This window comes from Lepidochelys kempii, chromosome 14 (genome assembly GCF_965140285.1).
Source record: "Lepidochelys kempii isolate rLepKem1 chromosome 14, rLepKem1.hap1, whole genome shotgun sequence".
Classification (NCBI taxonomy): domain Eukaryota; kingdom Metazoa; phylum Chordata; order Testudines; family Cheloniidae; genus Lepidochelys; species Lepidochelys kempii.
In genome coordinates, this window is record NC_136393.1 from 26956141 (window position 1) to 26976902 (window position 20762).

A 20762-nucleotide genomic window follows, 5' to 3' on the forward strand; every position below is an offset into this window, starting at 1 on the left:
TACTCTGTTTTACCCGCATTCTGCCATATATTTCATGTTATAGCAATCTCAGAAGATGACCCACCCCATATTTTTCATTTTAAGAACACTTTCACTGCAGATTTGACAAAATGCAAAGAAGATACCAATGTGAAATTTCTAAAGATAGCTACAGCACTCGACCCAAGATTTAAAAATCTGAAATACCTTCCAAAATCTGAGAGGGACGAGATGTGGAGCATGCTTTCAGAATTCTTAAAAGAGCAACATTCTGGTGTGCAAACTACAGAACTTGAACCACCAAAAAAGAAAATCAACCTTTTGGTGTCAGCTGACTCAGATGATGAAAATGAACATTCGTCGGTCCGCACTGCTTTGGATTGTTATTGAGCAGAACCCGTCATCAGCATGGACACATGTCCCCTGGAATGGTGGTTGAAGCTTGAAGAGACATATGAATCTTTAGTGCATCTGGCATGTAAATACCTTGTGACGCTGGCTACAACAGTGCCATGCAAACACCTGTTCTCACTTTCAGGTGACATTGTAAACAAGAAACAAGGAGCATTATCTTCTGCAAATGTAAACAAACTTGTTTGTCTGAGCAATTGGCTGAACAAGAAGTAGGACTGATTGGACTTGTAGGCTCTAAAGTTTTACATTGTTTTATTTTTGAAGGCAGGGTTATTTTGTACATAATTCTACATTTGTAAGTTCAACTTTCATGATAAAGCGATTGCACTACAGTACTTGTAGGAGGTGAATTGAAAAAGACTTTTTTTTTTACAGTGCAAATATTTTTAATCAAAAATAAATATTAAGTGAGCATTGTACACCTTGTATTCTGTGTTGTAATTGAAATCAATATATTTGAAAATGTAGAAAACATCCAAAATATTTAAATAAATGGTATTCTATTATTGTGTAACCGCATGATTAATTGCAATTAATTTTTTTAATCGCTTGACAGCCCTAATGCAACCACACAATCCTCTCACCTGACCTAGTTACAAACTGATCACAAAGCACTGTTCACTGGACTTCTTGGATGAGCGCTGGTTACAATTTCTTCTAGGACAGCACAAAACTCCCTCTCTTTCTGCTAGTCACTACTGCCGAAAAAGGGCAGCAGCTGTTGCAAAGCTGAGATATTCTAGGCCAGCACTTAGCACAGTCTGAAACTTTAGCTCTATTTAACCCCTGGTCTTTTAATTTTTTTGACGTTTCATAGTGTTTAAATCCAGAAGGGACCACTAGATCAGTGGTTTTCAATCCGGGGTACATAGAGGTCTTTCAGGGGGTACATCAATTCCTCTAGATATTTGCCTAGTTTTACAACAGGCTACGTAAAAAGCACTAGCGAAGTCAGTACAAACTAAAATTTCATAAGACAATCACTTGTTTATGCTGCTCTATATACTATATATTGAAATGTAAGTACAATATTTATATCCCAATGGATTTATTTTATAATTATATGGTAAAATTGAGAAAGGAAGCAATTTTTCAGGAATAGTGTGGCTGTGACACTTTTGTATTTTTATGTCTGATTTTGTAAGCAAGTAGTTTTTAAGTGAGGTGGAACCTGGAGTACTCAAGACAAATCAGACTCCTGAAAGGGGTGCCGTAGCCCGTAAAGATGGAGAGTCACTGCACTAGATCATACAGTCTGACCTCCTGCATAGCACAGGCCATAACATTTCTTGCAAATACTGCTCTATGGAGCCCAATAACTAAAGCATTTCAGTCCTCAGGAAACTAAAGTGTTGTGAGTCACAGGCAGAGAGCAGGAGAGACTGCGGTGCCCCCACCACCTGAGGCCACCGAAATGGCAGGGAATTCATTAGGTGAGATATATTTCTAGGGTCCCAGCAGGCAAATTACACCCAATGCTTCAGAGAAAGAAAAAGAAATCCAATGATCTGCCAACGTGACCAAGGGAAAATTCCTTCTTGACTCAAATCTGGTGATCCCTGTGACCCTGAGCATGCGAGAAGAGCCACTAGCCAGGCATCTCGATGAAAGATTCTCACTTGAGAGCACTGATCCACCCCACCTGCTGTCCTGTCTCTAGCTGTGGCCAATTGCTGATGCCTCAGAGGAAGGCAGAAGAAAACAAACAGAAAACCAGAATACATCTGGCCAATTGTGCGTTGAGGAAATTATTCCTTCCTGACCCCTGCAGGTGCCTTCCAGAAGCCTTGAAGCATGAGATTTGAGTATAGTTGTAATAGTGCAGAGTTGCAACGGTCCTGAGCTTGTCAAGGGCAATGCAGAGCTCCCTGTTCTCTCCCTGGCCCGTGAAGGAAGAGGATGAACACGAGGATTCATGAATTCACAGACCACCATGAACCAGAGACCACCATGACCATCCAGCCCAATCCCATCCACCCAAGTTGTAAAATTTCTCCCTTAATCTAATTTTAAAAACTACAAGTGGGGGTGAACCCACCACCTACACTGCTAAGCTGTTCCAATGTTTAATCACTGTTAGGAAATTGCATCTTATTTCAAGGCTGAATTTGTCAAACTTCCATTTCCAGCCATTGAATCTGGTTAGGCCTTTGTCAGCAAGGCTGAAAACATCCCGCTCTCAGATCTCTGTTCCATGATGTGTCAGTGCCTAGACACAGTGATCACATCATCTCTCAACCTTCTCTTCAATAAGCTGAATAAATGAAGCTCCTTGAGTCTCACATAGAAAATCTTGTTTCCCAGCTCCTGGATCATTTGGTGGCCCTCCTTTGACCTTACTCCAGAACTTCCAATCCTTCCTGCAGTGTGGACACCAGCACTGGACACAGTATCCTAGTAGTGGTCCTATCAATGGTCTTTCCCCAAGGAAGATTATTTTCCTTTGATATTCCCCTTTTCATACATTAGCCCTTTTTGCAACAGCATTGCACTGAGAGCTCATGTTGAGGTGATTGTTTTCAGTGACCTCTGAGATTCTCTCTGCGTCACTGCTTTCCAAGACAGTCTCCCATCCTGTAGATATAACCTGCGTTCTTGGTTCCCAGATACATTGCCTGCATTTGGCTGTATTAAAATATATTTTGTTGGCTTGTGACCATTTAACCAGATGATTCAGATCACTCTGTAGCAGTATCCTGCCCTCCTCATTGTTTACTATCCCACCAATCTTTGTGTCATCTGCAAACTTTACAAGCAAACATTTTATATCATCGTTTAGATGGTTGGTACAAATAGTAAATTGTGTTGGACCAAGATCTGATCCCCGGGGAACCACACTTTTCTTGTTAATATCTCCCCATTATCAACTACATTCTGAGCTCTGTCAGTGAGCCAGGTTTTATTCCATCAAATCTGTGCCCCGTTAGTTCAATACAATGCAAGTTTTTAATCAAAATGTCATGTGGTACTAAGACAAATGCCTTGGCAAAAGCCAAGTATACTATATCAACACAGGTTTCAGAGTAGCAGCCGTGTTAGTCTGTATCCAGAAAAAGAAAAGGAGGACTTGTGGCACCTTAGAGACTAACAAATTTATTTGCTCACTTCATTGGATGCATTCAGTGGAAAATATTTTCCACTGAATGCATCCGATGAAATGAGCTGTAGCTCACGAAAGCTTATGCTCAGATAAATCTGTTGGTCTCTAAGGTGCCACAAGTCCTCCTTTTTTTATATCACCACAGTTACCTTTATCAACCAGACTTGTTATCCTGCTTAAAAAAAGACGACAAATTAGTTTGACAAAACCTACCTTCCATGAAACCACACCAACCGGGATTAATTCTATTGTAGCTTTGTATTCTTTGAGTCCCAAATTAACCATTCCATTATTTTACTCGGGATCGACATCAGGCTAACAGATTTAGAGTTCCCTGGGTCACCCCTTTTACCCTTCTTAAATATTGGCACTATATTGGCAGGCCTCCAGTCCTTTGGAATTGCCCCAGTTTTCCAGTATTTGTTAAAAGTGAACATTAGTGGTTCAGACAGCCCCTCCTCGGCTAGTTCTTTTAAGACTTAAAACAGTTTCATTTGTGGTCAAGTTCCAGATTCAACAGCCTGATTCCAGGCAAAGACTGGTGAGGCTGGTGTGTTCTGTATCACTTAATTAACCACAGCAGCACCAGGGCAAGTGGAACAGAGTCCCAGCATAGACTCTGCCTGCGGTGGGAGATTAGTCACTGGGCCAACAGGGCCCATGCCCAGGGCCCCTGGCCAATTGGGGGCCCCCCAGAAAAATGGGCACCCCTGCACCCCGACCTGCTCCACCAGCCCAGCGCTCCTGCTGGGGAGCAGAGTCAGGGTGCGGGGGCTTCACCGGCTCCATCCGCCCACACGGCACTCCGCCCAGGGTGCAGAGTCAACCTGACCCTGCTCCCTGGCAGGAGCTCTGGGTGGGCAGGGGAAGCCCCCACACCCCGACCCCATTTCCCCAGCAGGAGCACCGGGGCAGGGGTGGGGGAGGAGAGACTGGGGTGGGGAGGGGCCCCCATTTGCTCTGGCCCAGGACCACACAAAACCGTAATCCGCCTCTGTCTGCCTGTGCAAGGTGAAATCCCCCTCCCTAGGAGCTAGTCTGGGGAGCTGAGAGCCCTCAGTCGGCAGTGAGGGTGGAAGAGGCCAAGGGCTAAAGCGGAGCTGAGTGCAGAAGAGCAGGGTCGCTCACTGATTGGACGAGTATCTTGGCAGTGCCTCATGCAAAGATCTGCTGGAGAGGATGGGTGCATGGCTGGGACTCACCTGGAACAGTTTCTGCTGCCTCTGAGTTCACAGCTTGGTAGCTGGTGTCTGTATCAGCTGGGTGCTGCTCAAGGCAGACATCAGTTTGCAGCTGACTCAGAACAACCTCCAGGCAGCCAGCAATGCCAGAGCAGTGCTAGTGTGCTGCAGGTGGCACGGAGCCGGGGGAATGTCACCCAAGCTTAGTGAAAGAGGGACAGCCCCTGATTTCAGGAGAATTCTCTGGGCAGCCCCATAAACCAGGCCTGGGGCCTCTTGGTCCTTTACAAATGGCGTCAGAACATCTAAAAAACAGGGAGGGTGTTCTGATTGCAGATTTTAAGCTCTCAGCTGTTTGGGGGCAGGGCCCGTGTTGGTACAGCACACAGCACAAGGCCCTGCTCTGGATCAGAGCCTGTGGGCGTTACTAGAATAGAGAATTAGTTGAATTCTCCAAAGTGACACATCCCCTCAGGATCAGTTCAGTACTGCAGGAATTCAGAGCTTGGTCTTGTGGGCAGTGGGTACCATGGAGCGCAAAGGGTTCAGCGGATCTGGGGGGCTGCACAGGTTAAGTACTTCAGTGCATGGGCACAGTGCTCAGTGGCTGGACGTAGGGGGTACAGTGGCAGTGGTGGCATAGTGGAGGGGCACAGCCAGGAAGGGGCCCAGGACTCAGTGGTGGGGGGTGGGGGTGCAGTGGAGCGGTGGAGGGGCTTAGTGGAGGGGCCCAGGGGGGAAGGAGCACCAGGGCTCAGTGGAGGAGGGCAGGGGCTCAGGGGCTCTTTGGTGCCCAAGGTTGCTCCTCAGCTCCTTCCCGGCCGCCCCCTCATCCCCGCATCACTCCCCTGCCCACTGCCCTCGCCTTTCTCGGCCGGACACCGATGCCTTTCAGTGATTCACTGCGCAGCTCGGGCCAATCACACTCACACACCCTCCCGCCATGGAGCACATGCTGAAGATGCCTCTCTCCTCTCTCCACAGAGTCCGGGGTCCCCGCGCGTGCCCAGGAGGCTGGCCAGGGAGAGCTCGCGGACGGTAAGTACAGCCGGGACAGCTGGCAGCGCTGCAGGTAGGGGTTGAGGCCTGGACAGTGATCACTGCCGCTGTGCTGAGGGCCAGCAGCATGTGGGCCAGCTGCTGGGGCAGGGCAGAGCAGCCTGGGATGGCAAAGAAAGCCCCTGGCGGGTGGGGTGGTCCTGGGGCAGCCAGTCAAACCAGAGGGCACGTGTCTGGGGGCTCCCTGCTCTGTTTTTAAGGAGCACTGAATCAAAAACAACTTTAACAAAACGGCCTGGGTCAAACGTGTAGCTGGTGTCAAGCCAGTTCTTAGCAAAGTGGCCACATCACAAAAATGGAATTGACACTATTTGCAACCCTATGCGTACCGCCAGCAGAGGCCCCAAGTCTCAGTGAGCACTAGACGTGGAACTGCTCGGAGCCCTAGCAGCAGAGGTGAGGAAAGTTGGTAGCGAAGCCTGTTCCACCTGTATAGAACCTGTTCTGTGAATGAATGGAAATCTTCAGTGTTCCGGGCTACCAGGCCAGCGTCTTTCACCAGCACTGAAGGTCACACCCCGAAAAACAATACAAATCAAAGTGATACAATTTCATAAGAGATATCTGTGCCCTGAAATATCATCTACATCAGTGGTTCCCAAACTTGTTCCGCCACTTGTGCAGGGAAAGGCCCTGGCGGGCCGGGCCAGTTTGTTTACCTGCCGCGTCTGCAGGTTCGGCCGATCACGACTCCCACTGGCTGCGGTTCGCTGCTCTAGGCCAATGGGAGCTGCAGGAAGCGGCGTGGGCCAAGGGACATACTTGCACCGTTTCTGCTGCTCTGGGATTTGGAAACTGATTAGTTAATCTGCTTGTTACATGGTAGCAGAAAACTGGCTGAGATCCAAAACTCTTTTTCTAAATCTGTCTTCAATAAAAAAATATAGAAAAGAAGTTTGAGCAATTAGTAAGGAATGCTGACTCTGCAAAATAACTATTGCTGATAAACAGCTGGTAAGGAAGTACGTGGGAAATGTGAATACCCACTATACAAATCAGATGTTCTGGGTGACCTGTCTAACAAGCTTACTAAACCACTACCATTTTTTTTTGAAAACTCAGGGACAATTCAGGAGGTAATGAAATACTGAAGAAATGGAAATTTAGCACCTTATTTTCAATGAAGAATGATTCTGGCAATTACCACCCTAGAAGTGGAACTTCTCTCTTTAGCTGAAACAGGGTAATGGAAGGGCATTAGTATCTGGCAAAGCATGCAGTTGGATGGAGGTTTCTGGTAGAAAGTGCAGGGATTGCTGGTAAGATCAGTGTTAATTAACGTCTTCATTACTGAACCACAGAGAATAGTTTGCAACTTTGCATTACAGAACAGGGTGTTATTAATCCCCCTAGATGAAACTTTGTGGCCATATCTGGGCTTTAGTGTTCAGTTCTGGGCATCTCAATGCCAGAAAGATATTTAAAAGTGGAAGGAATTCAGAGAAGAACAACACAACTGCTTGGGGCTGGATGGGATTTACTTAAGAGGAAAGATTAAAAGAACCAAGTGAGCTAAGCATTGACTAAGGGAGAGAGAAGGGAGCATGCTCATAATCTATAAATATTGGAAGGGTATAAAGCCCAAGGGAGGGAGAGGAATTATTTGAAGTCATAAATTGTAGGGGTGTAACTAGGAGTAATGGGACGATCTTGAGAGAACAGTCTATTGATCTGCCCTTCCGTCAGTGAGGAGTGCTTTTGTGCCCATGTACAGATTTGTTATAGGCCATTTTGGTTGCCATTGTTGAGTCACTGAGGCTCGATGGGAGTTAATTCAGTTGTCTGAGTGCCCATATGATGCATCTCTCTGCTGTGGTAGCCCAGTCACCTCCATCAGTCCTCCCACTGCTGTCCCAGAGTGCACCAGTCATTGCAAAAGTGGCCAGTCTGGTCACCTTTCTGCCCAGCAGTCACCTAGCAGTTTACATAGCCATGCATGCTGAGTGGAGCTCACTTGTAAGCCATTTCAGAGCACTGCTGCTTGTACCACTGCTGAAGTCCACACCTTCATCTGCTTGGGGCTGCTGGGCATGCCCATTGCCAACTGGGACCGTGGCACAGGGAGGCCAGGAGGTAGCCACTGTCCACACTGGGAGTCGAGTGCGCTGAGGGGTTGACAGAAGGGAGAGGGTGTATAAACACACCTAGGACAATTAGTGAAACACCAGGAAATTCCCCCACAGTGTGTCCATTCTACTGTGAATTACACCTGGTCCTCTGCAAGTATCCCACCAGTCAGCCCCTCCTGGTGATTAACAGCCCTCACTGTTAAAAAATTGCACTTTATTTTCTGTCTGAATTTGTCATTAAACCCATACCATAATATGCAGATGATAATTTTGAAGCCCTTCAAATTTCTCTGGTATTTAAGCAGTACTGTGGGCTCTTCTGCCACTTTAACCAAAGGTACAACCAGTGCTAAAATCTTTCGTTTACAAGCCAAATCAAGGCTTCTTCCTCTTGTTGTCTATGAACTGTCAATTCTCTTGCCAACAAAGTCTGTGTGATTTAGGCTGAACTCTTTGAAACATTCAGGGTTTCTCCCAGTAGGGAAACATCTTTTTGTCTTACAAATTGTACTACTCTTAGTATAATGAGTTTCTCCAGCCTCCACATTCTCAACTGAGTTAGTGATTAGGCATGATTTCTAGAAACCTATGAAGTAAATACAAGTACATGTCATACATTTTAGTCATTCAGAGGGTTTTAACTCAGGTACATGCTTTCTGGGAAGCATTTAGCTTAACATAACCATGTTGTCACTTGGTGAAACCACACATGTATAACTAGGCTTGGCAGACTTTGAGTTTTTATATATATTTTTGACAGATAATAATGTTTATTTTAAGTAGGGTTACCATATTTCAGGTTCCCACAAAGAGGACACCGCTAGATGGGGAACTGTGGGGGAGGGGTTACAGTTGGAGGGTGTTGGAGGTGAGTGTGTGTACTGGCAGGGGTACCTGGGGGGTGCTGGAGAGGGCATTTTGGAGGGGGTGCTGGAGAAGGAGGTGCTGGAGAGGGTACTGGAGAGGGCCTCCCTGTGGGCCTCTCCCCCACCCCAGGGCTGGGAGCTGGAGCCTGGGTGGGTGGGATCCAGCAGCTGCATGGGAGGGATCAGCTGGGACATGGAGAGAGCTCTTCCTGAGCTGTAACATCTGCTGTGTAAAAATCCCAGACGTTGTCTCTTATTTGAAAAATCTGTTCGGATAGAGGGCGGAAGATCAAAAAAGAGGCCATGTCCAGGAAAACCCAGACATATGGTAACCCTAATTTTAAGCATTTTTTTTCCAGTTTTTATCAATTTAAATTTTCACAGGTGAGGGAAATTATGGAGAGTAAGACAACAGGGAGAACTCAGTAAATAATTATTTTATGACAGTAGACACTGAGTTTCAAAAAATTAAAGGTTTCAGAGTAACAGCCGTGTTAGTCTGTATTCGCAAAAAGAAAAGGAGTACTTGTGGCACCTTAGAGACTAACCAATTTATTAGAGCATAAGCTTTCGTGAGCTACAGCTCACTTCATCAGATGCATATCGTGGAAACTGCAGCAGACTTTATATATACACAGAGAATATGAACCAATACCTCCTCCCACCCCACTGTCCTGCTGGTAATAGCTTATCTAAAGTGATCATCAGGTGGGCCATTTCCAGCACAAATCCAGGTTTTCTCACACTCCACCCCCCCCAACACAAATTCACTCTCCTGCTGGTGATAGCCCATCCAAAGTGACAACTCTTTACACAATGTGCATGACAATCAAGTTGGGCTATTTCCTGCACAAACCCAGGTTTTCTCACATCCCCCCCACCCCCATACACACACAAACGAAAGCTTATGCTCTAATAAATTGGTTAGTCTCTAAGGTGCCACAAGTACTCCTTTTCTTTTTGCAAAAAATTAAAGGTTTAACTATTAAAACACAAATTGTGAACTTCCCATGTTAAAATATATCAAGTAAATATCCTTAAATCAAACCCTAGTAAGTTCTTAAGTAATTTTTCGTACATTGCCTGTCAATAAATTTCAGTTATTATTGATGGAAATATTTTTGTCAGTTTCATATATACGGTGAAATGGACATTTACTAATAAAAATCGAATCCTTCCAAGACTGTGTATTAATCATTTTGCTATTTATCAGTTAGAACTGGCCTGAAGGTGGCTTCTCCAGCTCATCTGCACAGTTGCAATGACTGGTTTCTTGAGTTAACTAGAGAGTTAATTCATTCAGGTAATTCACTCAGGGTGTTGTGATACCAAGTTCTTGTCTCTTCCAGATTTTGCAGCAGTCTCCCTAGATGGTACTTTAACAGATAAGGTTAATAGGTGCTTGTCAGTGATAGGCTTTAGTTGTTAACAGCAGGGAGTGTGTTCACTCAGCTAGGTGATGAGTCTTTCTTGTGCAGCTGGTTCTGCTGCATGGAGCACTATGCTGAACAATACAGGGCATATTATATGTGATGCAGCAAAGCACAGTCAGATAGCGACCCAGGCTTCTGCCAATGATTTGAAAAGTCCATCCAGGTTATAAGCTGTGTCGTTTCTCATCATCATGATAATAAAATACAGATGGAATAGAACTGTAAGATACAAATACATCATCTTGCTTCTCTCCAAATACAGAACAAAAAAATTGTTGAATACTTCTGCCTTTTGTGTATCGTGGTTGATAATTTTATGTCCTTATCCTATCATAATGGCACTATACCACTGCTTGGATTTCATTTGTTTTTGACACATTTAAAGAACTGCTTCTTACTGGCCATAGATTTTTCATTGATATCTTTATCAGTAGTTTGCATTTCCTAACTGTTGATAAGTAGTCATTGCTGTCAGCTTCCTCATTTTTCAGTTTTGTTTGTTTACATTTTAATTTCCCTCTGAACCGGAATGATTTTTTAACCAAAGAAGCCTTCTTATATCATTGTAGCATTGTGGAGTTTGGGGGCCATGAACAGAGCATTTCTGTGAATGTTGCTGATATAGTGTGGATTATAAAGACCTGGCATATTTGCAAGATTGGGAAAGTCATTCTCAGGGGTTGAGGACTGTGGGAGGCGCTTGTGAAGATACTAGTGGTCTAAAAGTCAGTTGCGACTCTGAAGAATTTGGAAACCGCTGCATTAGAGGATTGTTGCCTGAGGGACTGTGGAGAGAAGCTGGGTTTTGGGAGATGGCAAATGGCTTGGGATACAGGACTACAGACCATGTTCTAGGTTTAAGGGGCAGTTTGGGGGCAAGCATGGAGATACTTGTGGAAGGAGTGCACAAAGAGGGAGTCAGAACTGTCCAAGCACAAGATGTGCACAGGAGAGTTGTAGGGACCTAGCAAAGAGATGCAGCTGGGCGTAGCATGGGAAAGAGGCCATGGGAAAAGAAACCTGCTCTTTCTGTTCTTTGATCAGCTCCTGGAGGCACTGGACCAGCTGCTTACTGAGCTTGCAAATTGAGTTCCTTAGAATGTCTCTCTCCACCTGTGCAAGAGTATTTAAAGCAAATTTGTCAACCTCGGCTGCTGGTTTCCTTGGCAGTAAGGACAGGAAGAGTCAGAGCAGCCTTGGGTTTCTTGGAAAATCCACATTCACAGAAGCCCATTCACAGTATGGAAGCAAGGAAGGGAAGAGGCCCGACAGGCTGGGCCAAGGAATAGAGCAATGGTAGTGGGAGCTCTCTTAACCATAGACTCACTCCTGTTCCCATTGAAGGCAAAGGTGAAACTTTTGTTGACTGAGGTGGGAGTCAGACTGAGCCCAGTGTGCAAAAGTATGTCCAAGATGAGGGGCCTGTCGGTAAGGTAAACCAAGGCAGGGTTTGTGCTCAGTTCCCTTCATGGGATTCCAGGGATGGGTGAGGTTTGGAATAGGCTTGGTTCTCAGTCTGTGGAAGCCAGGGGTCCTCCCCCATCTCTGCCTCCATGGCTCCAGTGTATGGTAGTCTCATGCTCCTGTGGGTTTCGGAGGGCCGGCGTGCTGTGTGAGTTAATGCGAACCTGGTCATTGTGGCTTCCATTCCTACAGTGCCAGGGATGTCACACTATAGAACCAGGAGCTGTAAACACTGTGACTATAGCACAAGGATGGCCAAACTGCGGCTCATGAACCGCATGCAGCTTTTACAGTTAAAGTGTGGCTTGCGAGCCCCCCCTGCCCATTCTCCACCTACCAGACTTGGGAGAGGGGGAGAGCGGCTCGGGACCTCTGCTTTTCAGCAGAGTGGTGGGGTAGGGGCTTCTGCCCAGAGGGGAGAGTGGTCTCGAAGCTTCAGCCCCACAGGTTACATCTGCCAGGGCTTGGGGTTCCAGCAGGAGTGGGCTGAAGCCCCAAGCCCCGGCAGGCGCATCCTGTGAGGCAGAAGCCCCAAGCCCCGGCTGGTGCGCCTCAGCTCTTGAACTTCTGAATATCGTTGTATGCGGCTCGGAGGGTCAGTGAGTTTGGCCACCAATGCTATGGTGTATCGCACTGGTTATCAAATTTTTTAGGTTGCACCCCTTTCCAAATAATGGAGTCTACCACGTACCCCCATCTGAGATAGCGTCATAATATACCTATGATTAGATTGCCAAGTCTTACTAAATAAAATGCATTGTCCACCGTTACAGGATTTTTCTCACATACTTCCTGACAAGAGCATGTGTACCCCCTAAGGATAAAGGTACCCATTTGAAAACCACTGGTGTATTGCAGAAAGAAAAGGAGTACTTGTGGCACCTTAGAGACTAACAAATTTATTTCAGCATAAGATTTCGTGAGCTACAGCTCACTTCATCGGATGCATTCGGAAGTATTGTGTTATGTTAGCATGTGACCATGTCATCCAAGTTGTATTTTGATAGTACATATGCACAATGGCAGAGTAGAAGGTGTGCTCACACCCTTGACACTGGTATTTCCTGACTTGTGACAACTCCCATTGTAATCACAGGGTTGCATTCATTTTGGGATTGTCATTTAATTAAATAAACATCCTCATTTTGTCCCAGAGGACGTTTCACTTGGTCACTATGCCATGCCAACCCACTAATGTCTGTCAGGAGCTCCCCAGTTCACTGCACACAGGAAGCAACACTTTCATTTTGCCTTTTGACATTTTACTGCTTTTCCCAAGTATTTTTCAAAGGTCCTTTCAGTCTAATCCACTTTGGAGATCAAAGCAAAGAGGGAAAGAAGTGCAGTGTTTTAAATCAAGTCCAAAAGAGTGTTAAACTATTCTCTATCTGCTGTAAACAGTCCAGTGTACAGGGACTGAGAGCTGCTTGCCAAATCCTCCTTTGTTCTGGGTGTAGAGGACAAAAGATGAAAGGCTTAACTTCAAGAGACTGGCCGCATTAGAGGATTGTCCTAGGATTCTCTGAAAATCCCTCCAGCTGATGATAGGATTTGATCCAACAGCAGCTCCTTGAGGTAGAGGTAAAGAAGACAGTACTTTTGCATTTCAGAGTTATTGCTGAGTCACTTGGCAGGAATTTGTCTCTATAGAGCCCTTTAACAATTCTAAACATGGATAGACTTTCCACATTACATAAATGTAAAGAGACTGTATAGTGCCTTCCCTTAGAACAGTCACATAGATGTGCTTCGCATAGATCACACAGAGAAGCCTTTAGAGACGCTGGAGTACTTAGGGATGGGAAAGGGAGGAACAAAAAGCCATTGCAAGAGGTAAACAGTTGTTCTCTGCAAATAGCCAAAGGTATTTACCAGGACCGTACTGTTAGACATGTACTGTATAAAACCCCTGGAGTGTGTTTTCCATTGCAGTGCTGCTCTTTAGAGAATTGTTCCCATTTCATGATATGATGCGAGAGAGACCTTTAAAATATTATTTTAAATATAAAATTTAGCCCCCTGGAATCCCTGTGATAGAGGACAAGTTGAGTGAGGGGAAAAAGGAGAAAAAGGACAAGTTGGAAGAGATAACTGAAGAAGGGGTTGTTGGAACAGTGTTGGCACAGAGCTGGAGCCTGCAAAAGCCTATGAGCACTGAGCAGTCCCATTGATTTTGCTGGGGCTATTGGTAGATGATATACTGAGTACATATAGAACAATGTATTGTATAAATCTCTTGGATACCACAGTGATCAGCACGTCAAGACATAGATTAGAGTTTACGGCTGCAGTCTGCTTCCTTTCTGCAGCTTTGCCCCATATTTAATCTTACACTTTGTTTTGTTATTGCTCAGTAGCGGCGTGCACAGCCAAGCACTTCATTTGTTAATGTAGGTTTGCTCAGCAGTGCTATGCGCAGCCCAGCACCTCATTTATTATTGTAGGGTTGCTTAGCAGTGTGCACAGCCCAGAGATTGTGATCACTAGACTGTGCATATTGGTTTTCAATTTTGGGATAATTCATCCAAGAACAATTGAACCCAGTGAATTTGGCAATATATCTGAGTATTTTCTCACCACATCTGATCGAGTCTCTACTTTCTACTGAGAGGAAGCAGTTTTCTTGTTGATGTTTTTACTGTCAAATCTTACTGCAAGAAACAAGGAAAAAGAAAAGGAGGACTTGTGGCACCTTAGAGACTAACCAATTTATTTGAGCATAAGCTTTTGTGAGCTACAGCTCACTTCATCGGATGTGAAAGTCATTCATAAGTATTAATTACTTTTTAAAACTCAGACAGCTTTAAAAGAAACCCCAGGACTCCTCCATCCTCCACAATGGCTTTGAAAACAGCACTTATAACAACAACAAAGGACTTCTTTTTCCCAGTAGCTGAAGATCTGCTTACTGTGGTACAAACCTGTTTCTCCTCCCTTTGTTTAATGGAAACTTAAACTTGGAGAGTGGTCAGTTTGGATGAGCTATTGCCAGCAGGAGAGTGAGTTTATGTGTGTGTGTGTGTGTTCCCCGGGAGGGCGGGGGGGAAGCCTGGGTCTGTGCTGGAAATGGCCCACCTTGATTACCATGCACATTGTAGGGAGAGTGGTCACTTTGGATGAGCTATTACCAGCAGGAGAGTGAGTTTGTGTGTGTATGGGGGTGGGGGGGTGAGAAAACCTGGATTTATGCTGGAAATGGCCCACCTTGATTATCATGCACATTGTAGGGAGAGTGGTCACTTTGGATAAGCTATTACCAGCAGGAGAGTGAGTTTGTGTGTGTGGTTTTTGGAGGGGGGTGAGGGGGTGAGAGAACCTGGATTTGTGCAGGAAATGGCCCACCTTGATTATCATACACATTGTAGGGAGAGTGGTCACTTTGGATAAGCTATTACCAGCAGGAGAGTGAGTTTGTGCGGGGGTGGGTGCGGAGGGTGAGAAAACCTGGATTTGTGCTGGAAATGGCCCAACTTGATGATCACTTTAGATAAGCTATTACCAGCAGGACAGTGGGGTGGGAGGAGGTATTGTTTTATGATCTCTGTATGTATATAAAGTCTGCTGCAGTTTCCACGGTATGCATCCGATGAAGTGAGCTGTAGCTCACGAAAGCTCATGCTCAAATAAATTGGTTAGTCTCTAAGGTGCCACAAGTACTCCTTTTCTTTTTGCGAATACAGACTAACACGGCTGTTATTCTGAAACCTGAAATTTGTCTGGATCCTGTCTGCCTCATCTGCACGTCCAAGTGCCCATCATTGTAGCTCTGACAGCAGTGAGGAGACTCTCCCAGCAAGTTCCCTTCCGAATGAGGCCGAATCTGCACATGCGCTACAGTGACACAACTACATCACTGCAGCTAGGCCTCTGTAGCGCCACAGGGCAGACTCTTCCAAGAGCAACAGAAGGGGTTTTTCCATCCATATAGGATGTAAAGGAGTAGAGCAGCGGTAGCTAGGTCGATGGAAGAGTTCTTCTTCAGTACCACAGTGTGAAAGGGCAGAAACCCAGCAATGCATCTGCACTCAGAGGTCAGGAGTCCTGGGCAGAGTTCCAATCCAGTGGTGAGTCTTGGGTGCTCCTGGTCATCTTCGGCACCAGTAACCTTTCCCCAGCAAACTCCTCTGGTGTCCTGTTCTACCGCTCTCTGCAAAGCCACACAGAGCGACAACCTCCCCACTTAACTAGCTAACAGCGTCTCTCCTTATTCCAAATGCAAAGTCACAAGCTCCAATACTCACGGCCCCACACAGCTTGGGGCAGCAGTGATATTGGGTACAGCTCTGGTGTGTCCTTCTCAGGACATTCCTCCCTGGCAAAGTGCTCCTCTTGGTTCCTGTCCTGGGCTGTCCCTGATGGGCCGCTCTGTCCCTCCTGGGCTTTGGGCAGGTTCTCGGCTGCTTCACTCTGTGAGGGCCTGCTTGCTGCAGCCCTTCTGTCTGGAGTCTCCCTCTCTCCCTGCTTCCCCCCCCCCCCCCCCCCAAAAAAAAAATCCAGCACATCCTCTGCCTGGAACAATCAGCTCTTCCCCCCTCAGGACAAAGATTTAAAGGGTCCATGCTCTCTAAACCCCAAGGGGGTTACACAAGTAAAAGGTACTTTGTACATCATCTGAAACTAGATTGAACCAAGAAGCTTCCTACCTTGTTTTTCTGGTACCATGGTTTACCTCTTATCTCTTTGTTCTGAACACATACATTTCAGGTATCAAAGAGCATGAAGGCACCTCCTAGGTTTGTACTAGGGTAGAACAATCACATCTCTTGTCCTCTTCCTTTGGGACATTGCAATTCAGGCCAGTGAGAGTAACTTCTTTTCTGTTGCTATGATAAACCAGTCCTCTGTCCTGATTTTGTCAGCTTCCCTATTTGCTCAAGCCAAAACTTACTTCAGTGAATGCAAGGGGTTATGGGATACTTAGCATAAGTGAGCAGGTTTATGTAAAAATCATAGTCCATTTAGGCTATATAACTGCTGTAATATTTGTGCTTAATGCATACTAATAACTATATGGTGTGGATAACACACACTATTAATATATGTATCTATGCTAGCCAGCATATATTAGTCAACAGATATGTACGCCCTATCACAATTTCCATCTCTGCAATTTGTAAGGCGGCCACTTGAAGCACACTACATGTCTACACTACAAAGTTAAGTCTACTTCATGTAATTCAACATTGAGCCTCTAATTTAAGCAAGTTGATCTTGTGTGTCTACACTACGCTCATTGTGTCGGCAGAGTGCATCCTCACTAGCAGGCCTTGCATCGATGCACAGAGCACTGCACTGTGGGTAGCTATCCCACAGTGCACATCGCCAAGTGGAATTTTGGGTTGGGCTTGCAATGCCTTATGGGACCAAACATTGGCGTGGGTGGTTATGGGAACATGGTGTTAGCCTCCCATGATGCACTTACCTCCCTCTCTCCCTCCCTCCCTCCCTGAAATCAACTGCAGACAAACCAAGCCTTATTTGTGCCTTTTTTTGTAAGCTTGGGTTACCCACGTGGATGCCACAGCATGCTAAGCAGGGACACTGCTCAGCTGTACACCGTTGTTGTGAGCATTACAAACACCTCGCACTTTATCCTGCAGTATTTACGCAGCTGATACAGGCACTGCCACATGGAGCAATGTGATGCCATGCAAGCGCCCTGCTGGAAGACCTAGAGCGGAGCAATTCCATTGCTGGCGACAGTCATGCATCACCTTGACACAGTTGCGCGCCGTTTCTGGGCCTGGGATACAAGCTCTGACTGGTAGGATCGCATTGTTATGCAGCTATGGGATGATGAGCAGTGGTTGCAGAACTTTCGAATGTGTAAGGCCACTTTCCAGGAACTGTGTGAAGAGCTTTCCCCAGCCCTGAAGTGCAGCAATACTAAAATGAGAGCTGCTCTGACCATTGAGATGCGAGTGGGGATTGCTTTGTGGAAGCTTGCAGCGCTAGACTGCTACCGGTCAATGGGGCATCAATTTGGAGTGGGTAAATCTACTGTGGGATCTGTTGTGATCAAAGTTTGCAGGGCCATCAACAGACTTCTGCTAAGAAGGGTAGTGACACTGAGCAAGGTGCAGGACATAATCAATGGTTTTACCGTGATGGGGTTCACAACTGCAGTGGGGCAATAGGCAGAATGCATATCCCTATCTTGGCACCAGACCACCTTGCCAAAGAGTACATAAACCAAAAGGCGTACTTCTTAATGGTGTTGCCAGCGCTGGTGGATCATAGGGGCCGTTTCACCGACATCACTGTGGGATGGTCGGGGAAAGGTGCGTGACATGTGCATCGTTAGGAACACAGGTCTGTTCAGAAAGCTGCAAGCAGGCACTTTCTTTCAAGACTGCAAAATAACCATTGGTGATGTTGAAATGCCAGTCGTGATCCTGGGAGACCCAGCCTACCCCTTGTTCCCATGGCTCATGAACCCATACACAGGCAGCCTGGACAACAGTAAGAACTGGTTCAACCATAGGCTGAGCAAGTGCAGAATGGTGATGGAATGTGCCTTTAGACCTCTAAAAAGGTTGCTGGCATTGTTTGCTTACTACGTTAGACCTCAGTGAAAGTAATATCCCCGTTGTTATTGCTGCCTTCTGTGTGCTCCATAATATCTGTGAAACAAAGGGAGAAAAGTTTCTGCTGGGGTGGGGGGTTAAGGCAGATCGCCTGGCAGTCAATTTTGAGCAGCCAGACACCAGGGCAATAAGAACAGCATATCGAGGAGCTCTGCATCTCCATGAGACTTTGAAAACCAGTTTCAGCAATGAGCCAGAGTAATGTGACACTTATCTGTGTTCCTTACCAAACTGTCCCCTCCATTGCATTTTCTCCCCTGTAAACACCACCCTACCAACCACTGGCTGTTGAATGAAAAAATAGCCTTTTCTCCTCAATCCATTAAGTTTTATTATACACACAGAGACAGCAAAGAAAAGTAAGACAACCTGGGGAAAAAGCGCTGATAATACTGTGGTGGGAGAAACAAGGACAGCTGGCTTACAGATGCACTGCAATAACTATCAAAGGTCTGGGAATGGGCACCTTCTGGTCCTTGTACCCTCCCCTAGTGTTAAGTGCAAGGGATACCGAATTCCCCCTCCCCCACCTCATAGGACATTTCGAGGAGGTGGATGTAGAACTGGGCGATGATGGCAGCAGGTTCAGCATAGGCTGCAGCATCCAGCTGCCTTTCTTGAACCTCAGCCAGAGGCCTCAACATGTCTGGTTGCTCCTTCATAGCATCTCTTCCTGCATGGCACACTCTTGTTCCCTGTTCTCCTGTCTTCCCTGTCCATGTCCAGGTTCTCAGACAGTGTAATCCTCCATGCTCTGAGCTCTGTCTTGTCACTCTGGAGGCATGCATTAACTCATTGAACATGTCCTCCCGAGTCTTCTTTTTTGCGCCTTCTAATCTGGGAACGTCTCTGTCCCAGTGTGCGTCAACAGACAGGTTTTTGGCTGCAAGGAATGCAGAGCACCAGGATAGCATTGACAGTGCATAGATTGTTTCTGGTGCAAGGTTAATTTTTTTCTTAAAAAAACCACCCCTCAATACACTTCACTGCAAGCCAAAATGTAATCACAACCACCGGCTACTGCAAGAGTCAGTTTGCTGCTCCAGCCATGGTGAGTAAGGCCACGAGGCATGGGCAAGAGGTCTTGTGCTGCTGCTTTTGTGAAGACATCCTTGGGATCCCTTTCCCCTAGCAACCTGAGGAGAGGCACCAGTGTAAAGCCCCCTAAATAGTTTATTTTTTACAAAAGCAGCACCGGGTTGGGGGGGGGGAAGGGAGACAAACAGGAAGCTCCCCCCCCCCCCCTTTTTTTTTTTCAATGCTGCTTGCAATACACTGTGATCTCTTCCAACCACAACCATGGCACGTTTGGGAAAGCATCTTTGTGTGACCCAAATTTCACCAGCAGGGTGGATTACTTGTTGAATTGTTTGCGATTTAAGGGCTAGCATTGAAAACTTCCCCCGTTTCCCCTTGGTGACCCTACGCGATTTCACTCTCCTGAGAGTAACAGAGCAAATGCTGCAAGCATCTGGGTAGAGACCTGGTCCTTATGCTACAATGCTGTGTGCTGCAATGATGCCAGCAGAGGTAATACTGGAGTGGCATGGGAAAGTGCCCTACCATGGTGGACGAAATAAGGCAGCCCTTCCCAGAAGCATCCTGCAAAAGATTGCGGAGTACCTTCATGAAAGCTTCCTAGAGATCTCCATGGAGTATTCCCGGGCCGTCCCCGTGCACATAAAGAGTCTTTTTTCGGAGAGCGCCCTCTGCACGGCTGGAGTGGCCACTGATACCCACTACACCTACTTTTTTGTTGAGATTAAACATACAGAATAGTAGCATGTAACCCCTACAGTTTGATTAGCAATGTGCACTCATCAGGCGTGTCTTCCCCAGCATCACGCTCTGCTGCCAACTAGTCCTGTGAAGGGATGGGCTCCAGGATTAAAAACAGTTCTTGGCTGTCAGGGAGAGTGGATCCTCCACTTGCCTGCCTCACATTCTCCTCCTCCTCTTTCAGCAATGTCCTCCTCGAGGTTACCCAGGGCTCCTGGGAGGTATCAACAGAGCGTTTTGGGGTAGTGATGGGGTTGCCCCCGAGAATCGCATGCAACTCCTCATAAAAGTGATGTGTCTGTGGGGCAGAACCAGAGCGACTGTTTGCCTCCCTTGTCTTCTGGTACGCTTGCCGAAGCTCCTTTATTTTCACACGGCACTGCTGCGTGTCCCTAGTGTAGCCCTTCTCCCCCATGCCCTGCACAATCTTGGCAGAGCTGTCAGCGTTTCTTCTGCTGGATCAGAGCGGTGTCTGCACAGACTCTTCTCCCCATACAGCAATAAGATCCGCCACCTCCTGTGTACTCCATGTGATTATTCCCCTCTATTAGGCACTGGTGAGGCCACATCTGGAGTATTGTGTCCAGTTTTGGGCCTCCCACTACAGAAAAGATGTGGACAAATTGGACAGAGTCCAACAGAGGGTAACAAAAATGAATAGGGGGCTGGGGCACATGACTTATGAGGAGAGGCTGAGGGAACTGGGCTTATTTAGTTGGGGATTGGTCCTGCTTTGAGCAGGGGGTTGGACTAGATGACCTCCTGAGGTCCCTTCCAACCCTGATATTCTATGATTTAGTCTGCAGAAAAGAAGCGTGAAGGGGGATTTGA

General features: G+C 46.4%; 1 protein-coding gene across 2 annotated transcripts in view; it reads left to right on the plus strand.

Annotated features, from left to right (window-relative positions):
• Positions 1–20762, plus strand: part of GAS7 (growth arrest specific 7) — a 213185-nt gene that overhangs the window by 145674 nt on the left and 46749 nt on the right. For both annotated transcript variants that reach the window (XM_073310810.1, XM_073310811.1), the window contains exon 5: positions 5659–5712. In XM_073310810.1, the coding sequence (XP_073166911.1) occupies positions 5659–5712 (54 nt within the window). The remainder of the gene's footprint in view (positions 1–5658; positions 5713–20762) is intronic.